A 17480-nucleotide genomic window follows, 5' to 3' on the forward strand; every position below is an offset into this window, starting at 1 on the left:
TTTTTTTTTTTTTTTTTTTTTTTTTTGATTTTCTTTTTTTTTTTTTTTTTTTTTTTGAGACAGTGTCTCACTATATAGTTCAGACTGTCCTAGGCTGACCTTAAACTCACAGTGATCTTTCTGCCTCAGCCTCCTGAGTGCTGGGATTACAGGCAAGTACCACCATGCCCAGTGGTTTGTCTATTTTGTTTATACTTTTTAAGAACAAGCTCTTTGCATCATAGATTTTTTGAAATTTTTTGTCTTAATTTCACTAATTTCTGCTCTGATATTTATAATTTCTTCCTTGTACTAGCTTTAGAGTTAGACTGTTCTTGTTTTTCTAGGACTTTGAGGTGCACCATTTTGTTATTTACTTGGGCTCACTGTTTTCTGATGTAGGCATTCACAGCTATTAATGTCCCTTTTAGGACTGCTTTTATTGTGTCTCATAGGTTCCACTAAGTTGTACTGGCATTCTCATTTGATTTTAGGAATTGTCTAATTTCTTCCTTGATTTTTTTTCAGTGACTCATTGAGTATTCAAGAGTGTAGTGTTTAATCTCCATGTGTTTCCACTGTTTCTGTTGTTTCTTTTGCCACTGATTTCTGTTTTTTGCACTATGATCTGATAATATGCTTGGGATGATTTTAGTTCTTTTGTAATTATGTATGCTTTATTATGTCTAAGTGGTCTATTTTGGAGAAAGCTCTATGTGTTGCTGAGAAGAATACATGTTCTGTTTTTGTGTCATACACTCTGTAGACATACATTAAGCCCATTTGTTTGGAGGTTTTGTTCAACTTTGATATTTCTTTATTAACTTTTTGTGTAGTTAATCTGTCTATTTATGATAGGAGGGCTTATAGGTCCTCAGTACAATTGTATTGATGTCTATCTGATCTTTTTAGTCCAGTAGTATAGTTTTATGAAGTTAGGTACATGGGTATTCAGTGAATATATATTTATAATTATTACCTCTTCCTGTTAACTTGTTCCCTTAACCAATATGGAATGTTTTTATTTCCTCTTCTGATGTTTTGGCTTAAAGTCTACTTTATCTGAAGATAGGAAAGCTACTCCTGCTTGCTTTCAGGCTCCTTTTGCATGGACTATTGTTTCTTATCCTTTAATTTTTAGTCTCTGAGTTTGTTTTTGGAGTAAATGTTTCTCATGTTCAGCACACATTTGGGGTTTTGGTTTTGATCCAATCTTCCAGTCTATATCTTTTGGTTGGGGAGTTGAAACCATTCAAATTGAGAGTTATTACTGAAAATTATTGACTTTAAAAAAATTCATTTATATATATTAGTATATGTTGGCTATACATAATGAGTACTTTCACTGTGGGTATTTGGTATATGTACATGACATGATTTAATTCCTTTTATGGCCCTCTCCCCCTCCCCCTTCCTCCCTTTTTTGTCCCCTTCCCATTTACAAAAGGTCTGTCTCCCTGTTTCCTTGCAAAAGATCTATCTGTCTTTATCTGGCTCTTCATTTTTTTTTTTTACCTTTTGGTTTTCTTTATAAGAGAAACCATATGATATTTAAACTTGTATGTCTGATTTATTTTACTTAACATTATGGTTCCAGAGTGCATCTATTTTCCTACAAATGACTCAAATTTGTTCTTCTTTATATCAGTGGTACTCTTCTAGACCTCACTATCACGGGCGTGGGAACAGGGTCTAAGTAACCTTGATTCCCCCTCCTTTGTCCAGTAACAGTGCTCATGGGTGGTTGTTCAGCCGTCACTAGCACTGCTGATACTGGGATAGAGGCGTGCTGAGTGGTGGCTCCCTTTCCTCCTGCTACCTCATTCCACTTCATTGTTGACAGGTGGAGAAGCAGGCTTAGTTTACTGCTGGACCCCACTGATTCTGCTTTACTGGGAAACTGGAACACCACCTGACTCTTCCAGAAGGGGTATGGAAGATCAGCTTCCTGCTCAGCCTACTGACACAGCAGCTGGAAGAAGCAGCCTTCCACTGGGAAGGGAGAAAGTCACAGAAAGTCAACTTTCCTGCTCAATGGCTGAAACTTGGGTATGTTTGTCTACTGATACTATATTTGGCCAGGGGGAGGGTACTGAAGCATTTTTTTCTTTTGTCTTTTTTTGAGACAGGTTCTCCCTATGTAGTACAGGCTAGCCTTGAACTTCCTTATGTAACCCAGGTTGGCCTCTAACTCATGGCCATCCTCCTGCCTCAGTCTCCTGAGTGCTGAGTACAGGCATGCACCACCAGGCTCACCTGAACACTTTTTTCCTGTTGTTATGCCACCTTTGTTTTTCTTGACTTTTGGCAAGGAGCAACAACTTATCTTGGAGCTTTTTTCTTTTCTTTTCTCCTCCTCTTTCTCCTTCTTGTACTTAGCAGGCTGTTTTTAAAGCTCATCCATTTTGTAGCATGTATCAGTACTGTATTTCTTTTCATTACTGAAAAATATTCTATTTTATGGATATATCATATTTTGTTTATCAATTCATCATTGGTAGTCATTTTGGTTGTTTCTTTTTTTATTTTAAAAATAAAAGGAGGAAAATATTAACAGATAGTTGACATTTTACAAAATAGCAAAGGAACAGTACAGACAGTACAGAGTTACAAACAGAGTGGTGGGGAATTAACAATGCTTGTTCTATTACATATTGATATCTTCAAAGTGGTTTCTCATGAAAACAGATATAGACATACAAAGCTGATCAACTAAGGACTCATTGACAGTTTTTTTCAGCAAAGAAATACAAGACAGTAGAACAGCCATGTTAACTATCCTGCATATACATACATACACACTTTCTCCTTCTTTGCCTTCTCTTTTCCCATATCCCAGTTATCCTTTACCTTTGAGTGCTTTCCTATCAATTCACAATGTCTGTCATATCTCCTAGTTTAAATTAACTCTTTCAGTCTGTACACTAGAGAAACAATGCGGTGTTTGCACATGTATGTTTGATTTATTTCACTTATGAGTATGGTCTCTAGTTGTAACCATTTACCTATAAAAGCCTCAAGTTTATCTTTCTTTACAGCTGAGTAATATTCCATATTTTGGTTGTTTCTAATTTTAGGCTATTATGAGTAATACTTCCATGAACATTTGTATACCCATTTTTGTGTGGACATATATTTTTAATATGTATAGGAGTGGTACGCCTGGGTTATGGTAACTTTGTGTTTAGCATTTTGAAGAACTGCTAAATTGTTTACTGAAATGCTTTACCATTTTGCAATTTTACCAGTAACATATGAGGTTAATAAAGCTAAATAGTTATATAACTAACAATAGGAAATTAGATAAAAAGCTAAAAAAACCTATACAAAAAGAAAAGAAAAAGAACATAGAACATTCCAAATTTCTGTAATCTTTTCTGACACTTATTATTGTCTGTCATTTAGATTATAATTATCCTCGTGGTTATGAAGTGCTAGCTCATTATGGTTTTGATTTGCAGTTTCCTAAAGGCTAACTATGTTGAATGCCTTTTTAATGGGTATGTTAGCTTTTTGTACATCTTCTTTGGAGGACTGTCTGTTCAAATTCTTTGCCTTTTTTCTTTTTTTTAATGCTGGGGATTGAACCTAGGGCCTCACACATGTTAAACACATTCCATACTGCTAAGTGTCACCTCCAAGTGTTGGCTCATTTTTAAGTTGTGTTATTTGTGTTTTTATTTTGAGTATTAAAATTCTTCTGTATTCAAATTGGACCGTTTGCATTTTATGTGATTATTGATATAGTTGGATTTAAATCTACTATTGTGCTGTGTTTTTTACATTTGTTCTATGTTCTTTTTCTTTTCTTTTTGTATAGATTATTTTTTAGTTTTTTATCTAATTTCCTGTTGTTAGTTATGTAACTTTATTTTAGCTGGTCCTCTAGGATTTAAAATATACATCTTTAATAAATATACTCTCAAATAATATTTTACCATTACCTACTTAAGAGAACCAACCTACTTTCCATTCTTCATTTATCTCTGTCTTTCTGTCTGTGTCTGTGTCTGTGTCTCTGTCTCTGTCTCTCTCTCCGTTTGTAGTACTGGAGATTGAGACCAGGGCCTCCACACTCAGCTATGCTCCTAACCATTTATTTATTGGTTTCTTATGAGCTAGGTCATACTAGGTTGCAAAGTTGGTCAAGTTGAGCATGAATTTGTGATCTTCTTTAGCCTCCCAGAGTGCTAGGATTATACTACCACACTCAGCTATAAAAATCTTTCAATTGTGCATTTTCTTTCTCCTAGTCTTTTCATTAATATTATACTTATATAAATTTATCCCTTGTATAATATTTAATCCATGTATACATTCTATAATGCATTATTATTATGTTCACTTTAAGTAGTCACAATACTTTTAAAAGAGATTTAAAAATGAACTATTTACACAGCTTTATATTTTTGCTTTATTTACAGATAGTATCTCTCCTAGACAATCTGTGAAGTGTGGAGATTATGATGATTATGTTTTGCTTCGAGTATTCGCTCAAGGAAATGAAAAAGTTTTGAGTCAGTTTTTTTCTGGAAACTAAATTCCAGGTGCTCATCAGATATCCAGATATCTTTGCTTTGGCATTAATTTACTTGGGATTCAAGAATGAAGTTTCACTTGTCCATGGAGTTTGAATCTCTGGTGTGTATTACAATGGTTAGTGTAGTGGTTACACCAAGTGATGTCATGCTAATTTGCCAAAGGTTTGGAGCTCTTCTATGCTTAGAGGCTGCTAGGTTTACTGTCCATTGATTAGATTGCTAAGACTAATAACAGGAAATGCATTAAAACTTGAAACTTTTTAATAATACCCCAGAGTATTCATTGATGGAAAATTCAATTATTGTCATGCAACGATCACTTCAAAATCCTATGTCAGTTAGATAAAAATCTCAATGTATTCAAGCCTGAAATTTACCCTGTGCAGAATTTTGCACGCTATGGTTTTACATGTTCAACTGCTATAGTGGAAGAGAACTGAATTATTAGAGGTGGTATGGAAGAGATGGTATTGTCAATTGGGAAATTTATTTTCAAAAGGTAAGACGAGTAGTTCCTGTCTGGCAATAAATGTTACTAGTTATACATTGAAAAATACTGTTTTGGGTTTTAAAAGAGAACCAAAGTTTAATAGAGCTACTGTACCAATTGATTTGATTTGGTGACTCTATCTATCCTCTTCCCCCACATTTATAAACAGATTATTGTTTTTTTATATAAGGTGATTTTGAGAAAGACAGAGGGGAAGATAATACTATACTTAAGGGAAGTTTCTCTCCTGAGAGTGATAAATGAAAAATGATTTTCCTATGTACCTGAACTTTACCACATTTATCACTTCCCTACCGTATGCTATTTACTTAGATTGCCTAGAAATAAGTGCTTTTCTTCAATGAAAATTATTTGTTGAATAAATGACTGACATTTGAGTAACAGATTAAAGTGGTAATGGCAAAAATGTCTTTTTTACTTTCTTTCTTTTTTTTTTTTGGTACTGGGAAGTGAAGTCAAGAACTTGCACTTGCCAGGCAGGTGCTTATGCCACTGAGATATATCCCTGGGCAATGGCAAAAATTTCAAAAGGGCAAGTCAAAATTTGCAGAGAAGGAAAACAATTGAAACATCCAGGGATTGACATTACAGAGGTGAAACTATTCAGAAGGAGATCAGTTATTAACACATAAATCAGGGTGTACTTTATTTTTTAAAATTTATTTTACTACTTCTTATGCTTTGTTTTTAGAAAGAATTATGAAAAAAGTGAATAAAAGAAGCTTACACTGGTATCTTAACAATTAACTAAATAATACCTTTGAATTCGAGTAAATTGGTAAGTTTCTCCATTTCTTTACTGGCATCGCTTGCTATGCTTTTAGGATCTGCACATGTCCACGATTACATGCCACTTATCTGATACGTTGCATGTGTATTTAGAAGTTCAGTAGAAGGGCTTTAGGATTAGTTTAGCCTCGTTTTAACCTCTCTTTCATCGTCACTATCATGTTTTTAAAATATATCACTTTCTATGAAGGTACCTACCTATCTTCCTACACACATTCACGTGTGCGCGCGCGCGCGCGCACACACACACACACACACACACACACACATCAGATATAAAGGCACACATGCTGGGATTTGTCAAATTGCCTGGGATTATGACTTGTTGCCTTTTAGGTTTTTACACCTGTTTCCTTTCTTAGTAATTGAAAACGCTATTGGAGTATGAAATTTTGGGATCAGACAGATCAAGATTGCTCCTTTCCTATGTCTCTTTATGTGTGAATCCCCAGCATGATGCCTCGAACTTAGTTTATTACGTGGATGCTGAGTGTGACACAGTCTTCTAAAGAAAGGCTACATCTCTTTCACTGCTCGTTGGTCTAAGCAGGGCAGCTTTCCTATTACCTGAAAACCTGTGTTTGCTGTGCTTTGAAAGCCAGCATAATGATCAGATTTGGGCTGTTCTGGAGAAGTAGTAGCTCACTGAGTCTTCCTGGGCTTCCCTACCCAGTGTCGCTCTGGGCCGTAACATGACTACATCCCCGAGACATGTGGGAGTGTGTCGTCGAGGACTCTGTACATGCACAGATGAGGACATCATTTGGTTTTTATCCTAAACAGTGCTCATCTCTGAGGCCCAAGGCACCTTTCCTTTTACAGACTTCTGTCCATGTTTTGGTTGGCAACCGGGCAGATAATCTATGTACTGATTTCTTCCTTCCTTTGTCCTTTTTTTCGTACATCCCTTTATTCCTCCCTTCCTTTCTTTCTTCTTTGCTTCAAGGAATGAATATATTTCTTTCATAATATATTCATAACTGGCTCTTTTCACTTAATGTATTATTGACTTTCCTTGAAGTCAGTAATTTATTATAACTGAACCTTGGAATTGCTGAGCAGTAATTAATTAACAGTACTGATGGGTTCAGCTTCCAGGGATTTTGAATGAATTGTTTGGAGTGAGCTCTGGACATCAAAATTTATAAAATTTCCCTAGATGGTTCTACTTTTTAATGATGTAGCAGCCATTAACCTGCTTTAGGTTAATATGGATCCAACTCGTTCTTCTTAATGGTTACATAGTATCCATACTGTGGCTATATTAAATTAATTTAATTTATTTAATTCCTCTATTGATAGGGCTTCATTTTGTCTTACTAAAAATGCTTCAACAAACATGCATCCTTAGTTACTTGCTTCTTTATTTCTATGGAATACAGTCCTAGAAGCGGATTCCTTGATTTAGAAGAATGAACATTTAAATCTTTTGGTACTGCCAGATTATTTTCTAAAAAGTTCAGCTAGGTGTGATGGTGCACTTGGGAGGCTGAGGCAGGAGGATCAGCCTGTGCTACAAAGTGAGACTCTCTCAAAATGAAAAACAAACAAAAAGTACTCCATTCTTTGTACTTTTGTGAATGCAATGGAAAGTGAAATGCATTTGATTCTCTTTTTCATCTATTGCTGAAATTGTACATATTTTTATTCATACTTGTTACCCATTTACATTTCTTTTCCTAGATTTTCCTGTTTATATTCTTTGCCATTTTCAGTTGAGTCATTTGTCTTTTCCTTTCAAATTTAAGAGAGCTGGGGATTTAGCTCAGCGGCAAAAGCGCCTGCCTGGCATGCGCAAAGTTGTGAGTTCAGTTCCCGGTACCGGAGGAAAAAAAAAAAAAAAGAAAAAGTAGAGCATAGATCAAATTTAAGAGAACTTTGACTAAAGGAATATTCTCCCTTTTTGGTCGTATGTGTTATAATAATTTTCTTCTAGCAAGCTATTTGTCTTTTGATAACTTATATAACACTACACATATTTCAAATTGTTAAGAATATATTATTAAATCTTTATGTACTATATTTCAATACTTTTCATTGGTAATCTTTTTTTTTATTTTAGAAATAAAAGGAGGAAAATACTAACAGATCAACAACGTTTTACAAAATAGCAAAGGATCAGTACAGACATTACAGAGTTACAAACAGAGTGGTAGGGAATTAACAATGCTTATTGTATTACATATTGATATCTTCAATGTAGTTTCTCATGAAAACACATATAGACATACAAAGCTAATCTTTTGTCATTATCATTCCTAATAGCTGCAAACAATTGTAGTCAATTCCTCTACATTCATTCAAGCTCCCAGATACAAACAAGCAAACAAACAAACAAAACCTGTCACTGTGAGGCTGTTTAAAATAATACCATAATTAATATTTCCTTGTTTTTAGTTTTCCCATAGTTTAGATGCTTTAGTGGATCCTACAAATGAAATAATAATCAAAATGCTCTGTTTTTGTGATTTGTGATGATATTTCCCAAACTTTTTTAGCATTTGGTCAACCAACCAGTCTAGAAAATTAAGGGCAATATATCTTTAGTATTTGTGCAGCAATATCTCCTAGGGAACAAATCATATTACAGAATTAAAACAATTGAGTTTTTAAAGTAACTTATTATTGCCTCTGTGAAGGAAAGTTTACTTTTTTTTTTTTTTTTTTTTAGGCTACCTAAGAATGTAGTTTGGATTCCAATAAAATTATTTTTTCCATATCTGCTCTGTGCAAGCCACCTGCTAAGTGCCATAAGGAGTAAGTCATATGTGGTTATTACTTTTAAAGAAAATTTTAATTTAGTAGGGGAGCAAAAATAAACCTGTTATTTTACAGTTAAGTACCACAAAAGAAATATGACAAGAAAGAGGTAAGTTTTGATAGCCTCAGCAAAGTTTTCTTAAAGGCAGCGCTCTTTGAGACAGTCAGAGGTAAAGTGAAGGATGAATAGCATTTTAATTGCCAGTGATAAAGTGAGAACACACTTGTTTAAAGGATGAGTTTTCCAAGATGTAGGAAAATGGCAAATAAAGATACCTATTTATCACTATGCCAAATAGGCAGGCGGAAGTAGCCTGCCTGGAGCACAGTGAATTGCGTGGCTGGAGAGAAGAATGCGGAGAAAATGAAAGGGCTCCACAGGGAGAAAAATGAGAGAGCGTGGCTGTAGGTTTTGAACGTGCATTTAATTTGATAGCAATATATTTAGTTGGGAGATTTAGCCTGCTATTGAGAGGTTTAGTTGGGGATTTCTGGAATATTTGATGATACCAGTGGAACAGTCCACCTTGAAAAGAACCAGGTAACGAATGGGTGTTTTGGGCAATTCATTTATTCCAAGGCTCACTGACCTGAACGACTGGCACTGTTATGCCCCGACACCGTGTGGCTGTGATGAAATTGGATGGTGTGCCCGGAGTGCTTGGCCTGGCTCTAGGTATGTCGTGGTATGTTGTGACGATTCTGGCTAAGTTACTCTTACCTCTTATAAGCCTTTATAATAAGCACTTCAGATAGGAATCCAAAGTCACTTTGGTTAATTTCATTCTTATATCATTACAGCTAAATTAACTTTTATTCCCCCTAGGTTCTTTGGAAAGCACACTGGATGGACGCTCTCAACCAAACAAGAGTGACTGAATTTGTCTTCTTGGGACTCAGTGATAACTGGGTGCTGGGGAGACTGTTTTTCATGGCGTTCTCAGTCACGTATATGCTTACACTTCTGGGGAACATTCTCATCGTTGCTAGCGTAGTGCTTACTGCATGTCTCCACACGCCCATGTACTTCTTCCTGAGCAATCTGTCTTTCATTGACATTTGCCACTCATCAGTCACTGTGCCCAAGATGCTGGAAGGTTTGCTTTTAGAGAGAAAGACCATATCCTTTAACAACTGCATCGCACAGCTGTTCTTCCTTCATCTCTTTGCCTGTGCCGAGATCTTTCTGCTGACCGTTATGGCATATGATCGTTATGTGGCCATCTGTACTCCATTACACTACCCCAGTGTGATGAAAATGCGGGTCTGTGTACAGCTTGTATTTGCGCTCTGGCTTGGGGCTGCTGTTCACTCATTAGTGCAGACCTTCTTAACCACTGATCTACCCTACTGTGGCCCCAACATTATTGACAGCTACTTCTGTGATGTGCCTTCCGTCATCAAGCTCGCCTGCACTGACACATACCTCATAGGGATGCTGATTGTGTCCAACAGTGGAACCATCTCCCTTACCTGTTTCTTGGCCTTGGTTGCTTCCTACACTGTCATCCTGGTTTCTCTCCGCACACAGTCAGCTGAAGGGCGCAGGAAAGCCCTGTCTACCTGCTCAGCCCACTTCATGGTGGTTGCCCTCTTCTTTGGGCCATGTATCTTCATTTACACACGGGCAGACACCAGCTTCTCCATTGACAAGGTGGTGTCTGTCTTCTACACAGTGGTCACCCCTCTGCTGAACCCTTTCATTTATACCTTGAGGAATGAGGAAGTAAAGAGTGCTATGAAGCAGCTCAGGCAGAGACAAGCTTTCTCATAAAATCATACACATGATGAGCCTTAGAGTGATAAGCATTACTGTGGCCATATCCCCCAGGAGAAAGCAAAGCTAAAGAATCAAATTCATTAGGTGAAATGGCAAGGGGTAGGGAAGACTTCTGCATTAGAGAGAAACTTGTTAACTATTATTTAAATAAGGGAACAGAGTTTAGTGGAACATGTAAGGAAAAAAGGCCCAAAAATGTTTAAAGAAGGCTTCTGGCTCTCCTAATAGAGGAATACAATTTGGGGAAGTCAGTTTTGTTTCAGATTTGTGAACAGGTGCATTTGTGAGGAGCTGCCTCTTGATTTACACTGTGCTGTAGATTATTGCATTTGGGAAGCTATACCTCATACCTGTTTTACATCCTGTGCTGATTACAGTATTGCTTTTGAACATAATTTTGATAACTTTCTTTATACTCAGTTATGCTCTGTTGGTTTTGAATAGGATTCTTCTATTATGTCCAGATCTAGTTGTTAATATGTTTTTATATCCTTTAATTTTGATGAAATCAAGGTGATTTATTTATCTTTTTAGCTAAGGATTGAACCCAAGGCCTTGCACATGCTAGGTAAGCAGTCTACCATGTAAAGAATTTATTTAAAGAATAAATTGGGGCCGGGGATACAGCACCTGCCTGGCAAGTGCAAGGTCCTGAGTTTGATTCCTGACACCACAAATAAAAGAATAAATGTATTAAAGTAAAATTTATGTTACATAGGATGCTCCCTATTTATTTATTTATTTATTTATGATTCACCCCTTTCTAATTGTATACTTTTAATAAGTTTTGACAAAGGCACCCACATACCTATGTGTGTAGCCACTTTGATAATCAGGATACAGAACGTTTTGATCATCACACGTAGCTTGAGTCAATCACTTCCCAGTTAATCCCTCCATTTCCATGTGAGCATTCAAAGAGCTCACTTTTGCCAGTATAGGCAAGAATGGTCTTTTCCAGAGTTTCACATGTATTGAATCATATAGTATGTGCTCTGCTATACCTGGTTTCTTTTGCTGTGCTTACCGATTCTGAGGAGTAATCTGTATTTTTGTGGATATTGGTTATTCATTTCTTTTTATTATTGAGGAACATTTCATTATATGGATATATATATTTCATATATCTACAAATTGTTTATTCCTTTATGTATTGATAGGCATTTGAATGTTTCTAGTTTTGACAATTATGTGTAAAATAGCTATAAACATTAATATGCAGATTATTTTGGACATGCATTTTTACGACTCGGGTAAAAAATCTAGGGAGAGAGTTGGATTACATAATAATGCATGCTTAATTTTGTAAAAACTACAAGACTGTTTTTTCAAAGTGGCTGTATGATTTTATACTCTCATAATCAGAATTATGAGAGTTTTACATTTAATAATTTGTTTTTAATTTTAGGCATTTTAGTAAGTATGTGGTTTCAACTTGCATTTCCCTAATGACTGATAATATTAAGCTTCAGTTGTTTATTATCCCATCATAAATCTTGTTTTGTGATGTGTCTGTTTAAAGATTTTATTTATTATTAGGTTGTGGCTTTTTATTTTTTCTAGGACATATATTCTAGATATAAGACCTTTGTTGAACATGTGTCTTGTCCATATTTTTCTTATTCCATGCCTTGCAATTTCATTTTCTCAATAGTATAGTTTGGAAAGCAAAAGAACATATATTTAATAAATTTTTTTTTCTGAGACAGAGTCTCACTATGTAGTTCAGGCTGTTATTAAAGATTGAACACTACACTATGTTCAACTTCTAGATTGTAGATTGAACTTCTACACTATGTAGGCCAGGCTGGCCCTGAACTTGCAGAGATCCTCCTACCTCAGCCTCCTGAGTGCTGAGATTACAGGTGTGTGCCACTATGCCTGGCTAAACTTTTGATCAAATCCAAATTACAATTTTTTTTTAATGGTTGATGCTTTTTGTGTCTTAAGAAATCTTTGGCTAAATCCAATAAAATATTTTCTGCTTTAGCCTAGAAATTTTATAGTTTTAGCTTTGAATTGTAGGTGTATGATCCATTCTGAGTTTGCTTTTTTATTTTATGAAAAAACCCACAAAATTTCATAACAGGTTAGTAAGAGAATAATATTTAATAAATTATATATAATTTTCTTCAAACTAGTTACTTAAAGACAAAAAATTCTCTCTTACAAAGAAGAAACAGACAATATTACAAAACTTTTTTTCAATGAACTAAGAGAAACTAGTAGTATCAATGCAACTAGTTTACTTTATATTTATTTTTTGTGGTACAAGGGAACAAACCCACCAGGATTTTTACTTTTTATATAAAGTGTGAAATAAAGGTTGAGATTCAGTTTTCAGTCTATGTACTTGATTCAGTACCTTTCTCTGTTGAATTACCTTAACACTTTTGTTGAAAATAAATTCCCCAAGTGAGAAGTTATTTTTTGATCTTTTATTCTGACATGTAAACTTATGCCTCTACCAGATTGTCTTGGTTGTCTTAGCTTTATAATGGTCTTGAAATGATATATTAAGAATTGTCATGCTTTTTTCAAAACTGTTTTGCTACTTCAAGTACTTTGCATTATAATATACATTTTAGAAATGCCTATTTCTACAAAGGAGATTACTAGAACTTAGATTGAGATTTCATTGTATCTCCAGATCAGTCTGAGAGAGAATTATCTCACCAGTGTTCAATCTTCTATTCATGACTGTTCATCTACCCCTTTATTTAAGCATTCTTTAATTTCTCTCAGCAGTGTTTGTCATTTTCTTTCATAATCAGACATATTTCATTAAAATTGTCCCCAACCATCCTATGCTTTTTGATGCTATTATTAATTTCAATTGTTTATTGGCAATATACAGAAATACAATTCATTTATATGCATTATCTTTACTCCTATGATATTGCTAAATTCACTTATATATTCTGTTAGATTTTTGAACTTTTTACACCTCACCCTTTTTCGCAGTGTTGGAGATAGGAGCTGGAACCCAGGGCCTCGCACGTGCTCAGCTAGCACCCTACCATTGAGCTACGCCCTCTGCCTTTCTATGAGTTTTTACATTCACAGTGATGTCCTCTGTAAATAAAGATAGTTTTACCTCTTCCTTTCAAGTCTTTATGACATTGATTTTTTTTCTTTTCTTTTTCTGACTAGGTCCTCAAGGACAGTATTTAGTAGAAGGCATGTGCAATACAGAACAATTGACCTACTAACTCTAACTCAGACGAGATGGGTGTGTTCAGGGTGGTGTGGCTGTAGACACTAACTCTAATTCAAAGCCTATAAATAACTGAAATGACAGAAAGTACTCAAAAGGACAAAAAATCAAATGAATCTATTAATTAAACCAGGAGAAACTCATAAAAAATTAATACTTGGTAAATTGACAAACAAGTGTAGAATATTGTCAATGCCTTATAATTCTCATAGAAACTCAAGTGAAATAAGCATTTCATATATCTCTATGAAGTAAAGTCCAGATATCACTATGAAGATATACATTAGAAGAGAAACCTCTTATGCTTTACATTCTGGACTTATACATGGACAGATATTCATACTCATTAATATCTTTCATGCAAAAATAAATTCCCAGTGCTTTATTTGTTTATTTGTATGAAAGGCATACTAGTTACTATATTTCATAAAGATAGTTATAGCCTGATGAATTCAACTATTGAATAAAAAGTTGCTGAACAAACTTTTTTGGTACCGTGAATGGAACTCATGACCTTAGGCTTGCCAGGCAAGCGCTTATGCTGTTGAGCTATACCTACAGCCCAAACCTTTATATTGATAAATAATGACTCTATCTCTCTTTTGAAAAGTCAACTACAGAACCAAGAGTCAAGATATTTTCATTTTATTCTTTACTCTTTATTCAATGATTAATCAAGGACATTTTAAATGTTGTCTAGAGTCTAAAATACATTCTGAGAGGTGGAGAATAAATGCTGTATTTTATCTTCCCAGAGAGGTGTGAAGGTTAATGCAACTGTGTTAGAAATTTTGCTTGCTTTGAAAACAATAAGCAAACATGACATCTTTTTGTCACAGTTTTACCAGCTGCAGCCTTAACAACCACCAGCATTATCTCATCTGTCATGTTGTTTCTTTCCTCTGTGTGGCTGGTTCCTGCACTAAGTGCTTCTGTTTGGACTCCTTGGAAAGTTACATCTCCTTATTGTTTTCCATTGCCTATAATGAGAGAGCATGTATCTTATGCAAATCCTGTACTTCTCAAATTTGTCTCATATTCCATCAACCAGTACAAATGAAAGTTTTACACTCTCTAGAGGATGATCTTTAACAAAAGCCTACTCTCTTAATTATTAGATGTGACTGTTGGAAATATTCTTGTGCTACCTGAAGAGCCCTCCAGGATGCCTTCCTACCCAGGTCTCAATGTCATGGAAACGGCTTGTGTAGCTGGAGTTTCCTTCTCAACACATTTTCTGGCAAAAATACCACTAAAAATAGAGATGATTTTTTGGCCTAGAGATTTATTGATTATATCCTCGCTGATGGCTCAGGAAATCCCAGGGGAACTCTGTGATGGTCTCACTGATGGAGTGAGAGTGAACAGTTGATTCCCAACATACCATGCTCTTTTGTAATTACATGTATGAGACTCCACTCCCTTTCCATATTCCCAGTCCACTCAGAATATCTGCTCTGCTACCACTAAACTCAACTGACTTCTAGGCACGGGGTTATAGACTACATTTTATTCAAGTTGTTGCTTTCTCCCAGCTCTTAGACCAACATTGGGTGATAGGTCATGCCATTTCTCTGGTTACATCACTGGAGCCCGTTATACTGGAAAAGCTTCTACACACCTTGAGAAGTCATGATAGGATGTTTTGTTATTTCTCCAATATCACTTTTCCTCTGTGCCATAGGGTTGAAGAAGTAAGCACCTTGATTTTTCACTTGTTGGAATAAGCTGTGGTCTTTCCCCCAAAGGATGTGGTATCTACTGTTTCCTCTGCTTGGAGGTTCATCACCTTTCTTTTCTCATGGCTGGCTCCTTTTGGTCTTGCACATATCAGCTTCAATGTAACCTTCTTTCCCTGGCCACTCCATCTAAGACAGTCTTTCAAGCACTCCAATGAAATTCTAACATTTATTATATCTATAATTAAATTTCATTCATATTTTTATTTTCTTTTTTCACTAGACTCTAAGCTCAATGAAGAGGGGACTACATGTAGGTTCTATTTGTAACTCTAAAATTGGTATCTAGCACAAATTAGGTACTGAGTAAATATTTGTTAAATTACTGAATAATAAAACATTCCCATTGCATTGCTATGATGGCAGATTCTGCAAGACACTTGATAGTATTAATAACTTTAATGGTTCAAAGTCTTCCCCAGTTACCAAAGTCCCACGCAAACACACACTCTCTGATTCACTAGTGCTTGTTCAGCTATTGCTGTTTAGGCAAATATCTGAGTGAATGATACCTAGAAATCAGAAGGGTTGTTTCCACCTTGGTTGTCACCCTAACAGAAAAGCAGGAAAGGCGATATGATGTAATGAAGATAGCTTTCATTTGGTTGATATGCGTGGGTTCATTCACATCCTATCTTTTTTTAAACAGTGCTGAGGCTCAAACCCAAGCCACTGAGCATGCTAAGCACAAGCTCTACCACTGAGCTACATACTTTACTCCGCTTAAATCCTGTCCAAGATGGGTGACTTTAAGTGTTCTATTTGCTGTCTTATGGCTTCAGTTTTCTCATATATGACTAAGCATAATATTCACCTTCCAAGATTTTTGTAAGAATTAGGTAAATGCACAGAGCCTAGAACATTAGCAGCATATGAAAGGTATTTGTAACCATAGTTATTGCTGTGATTGTTAGATATTAAACCAGAGGATAATTTTATATTTCACATAGTGTGATGAATACGGTTATAATTCATTCTTTGCCAGGCATTTCTTTGATTTGGAGCACCAAGCATCCTAATGGCCTATACTTTTTAATTTTTTGTTTTTCTTCTCCTTCCTGCCCATCAACTTGTTCAAGGCATTCTTCATATCTTCATTCCTAAGAGTGTAGATGATGGGGTTCAGCAAAGGGGTGACAGCAGTGAAAAACACAGACACCACCTTGTCCTCTGGGAGGCTAGTGGACGGGCGGGAATAGATGAAGATGCAGTGTCCCAGGAACAGTGTGACCACGGTGAGGTGGGCTGCACAGGTGGACAGGGCCTTCCGCCTGCCCTCGGAGATCTGCTGCCTCAGACTCACCAGGATGACAGCGTAGGAAATGACAAGGACCACAAAACAGACCACAGAGATCAGCCCACTGTTGGAGACTATGAGGATCTCAATGATGCGAGTGTCAGTGCAGGCCAGTTTGACCAGCTGAGGTATGTCACAGAAGAAGTTGTCAATCTCATCAGGACCGCAGTAGGGCAGTTTGATGATGAGGGAGGTCAAGGCTATGGAGTGGATGGTGCCCCCTGTCCAGAGGGCCACAGCCAGCAGCACACATACCTTCCAGTTCATCACTGTCATGTACTGCAGGGGTTTACAAATGGCCACATACCGATCATAGGCCATGACAGTGAGAAGGAAGATCTCTGTGCAGGCAAAAAGGTGCAGGAAGAACATCTGGGTCACACAAGCATCAAAGGAGATGAGCTTCTCTGCTGACCAGGTATCTTTCAGCATCTTGGGGACAGTGACAGTGGAGTGGCAGACATCAATGAAGGACAGATTGCTGAGGAAGAAATACATGGGAGTATGGAGCCGGCGGTCATAGATGATCGTTATGACAATGAGGATGTTTCCAATCAGTGTCAAAACATAAAACATGAGGAATATGGAAAACACTGCCATCTGTACCTTCTGATTTAAAGATAAACCACTAAGTTGAAAATATGTTACTACAGAAGTTTGATTGAGTAGGAAAGCCTCTTCCATTCTTTTTGTTGGACACCGCTGTCAAGAATTAGGAAAAAAAACCCAGAATACCACTTAATATTTTTGATCCATCTAGAATGTGTGTTCAAACACTTCCCCCCATCCCCTCTCCCCTTTCCTCCTTCCCTCCCTCCTTCTTTCCTCTCTTTCTTCTCCTTCCTTCTTCCTTCCTTCCTTTCTTCC

At 36.3% G+C, this 17480-nt stretch overlaps 2 protein-coding genes across 2 annotated transcripts; one reads left to right on the forward strand and one right to left on the reverse strand.

The window, feature by feature from the left end:
- The first annotated feature begins 9427 nt into the window (after positions 1 to 9427).
- Positions 9428 to 10354, forward strand: LOC102015989 (olfactory receptor 4E2). Its single transcript, XM_013508556.1, has one exon. It carries the CDS (start codon positions 9428 to 9430, stop codon positions 10352 to 10354), a length of 927 nt encoding a protein of 308 aa, XP_013364010.1.
- Positions 10355 to 16331: 5977 nt separating this feature from the next.
- Positions 16332 to 17297, reverse strand: LOC102030242 (olfactory receptor 4E1). Its single transcript, XM_005412153.1, has one exon. It carries the CDS (start codon positions 17295 to 17297, stop codon positions 16332 to 16334), a length of 966 nt encoding a protein of 321 aa, XP_005412210.1.
- Positions 17298 to 17480: the final 183 nt, after the last annotated feature.

Source organism: Chinchilla lanigera, unplaced genomic scaffold, assembly GCF_000276665.1.
Source record: "Chinchilla lanigera isolate Chin_1 unplaced genomic scaffold, ChiLan1.0 scaffold00149, whole genome shotgun sequence".
Taxonomy (NCBI): Eukaryota; Metazoa; Chordata; class Mammalia; order Rodentia; family Chinchillidae; genus Chinchilla; species Chinchilla lanigera.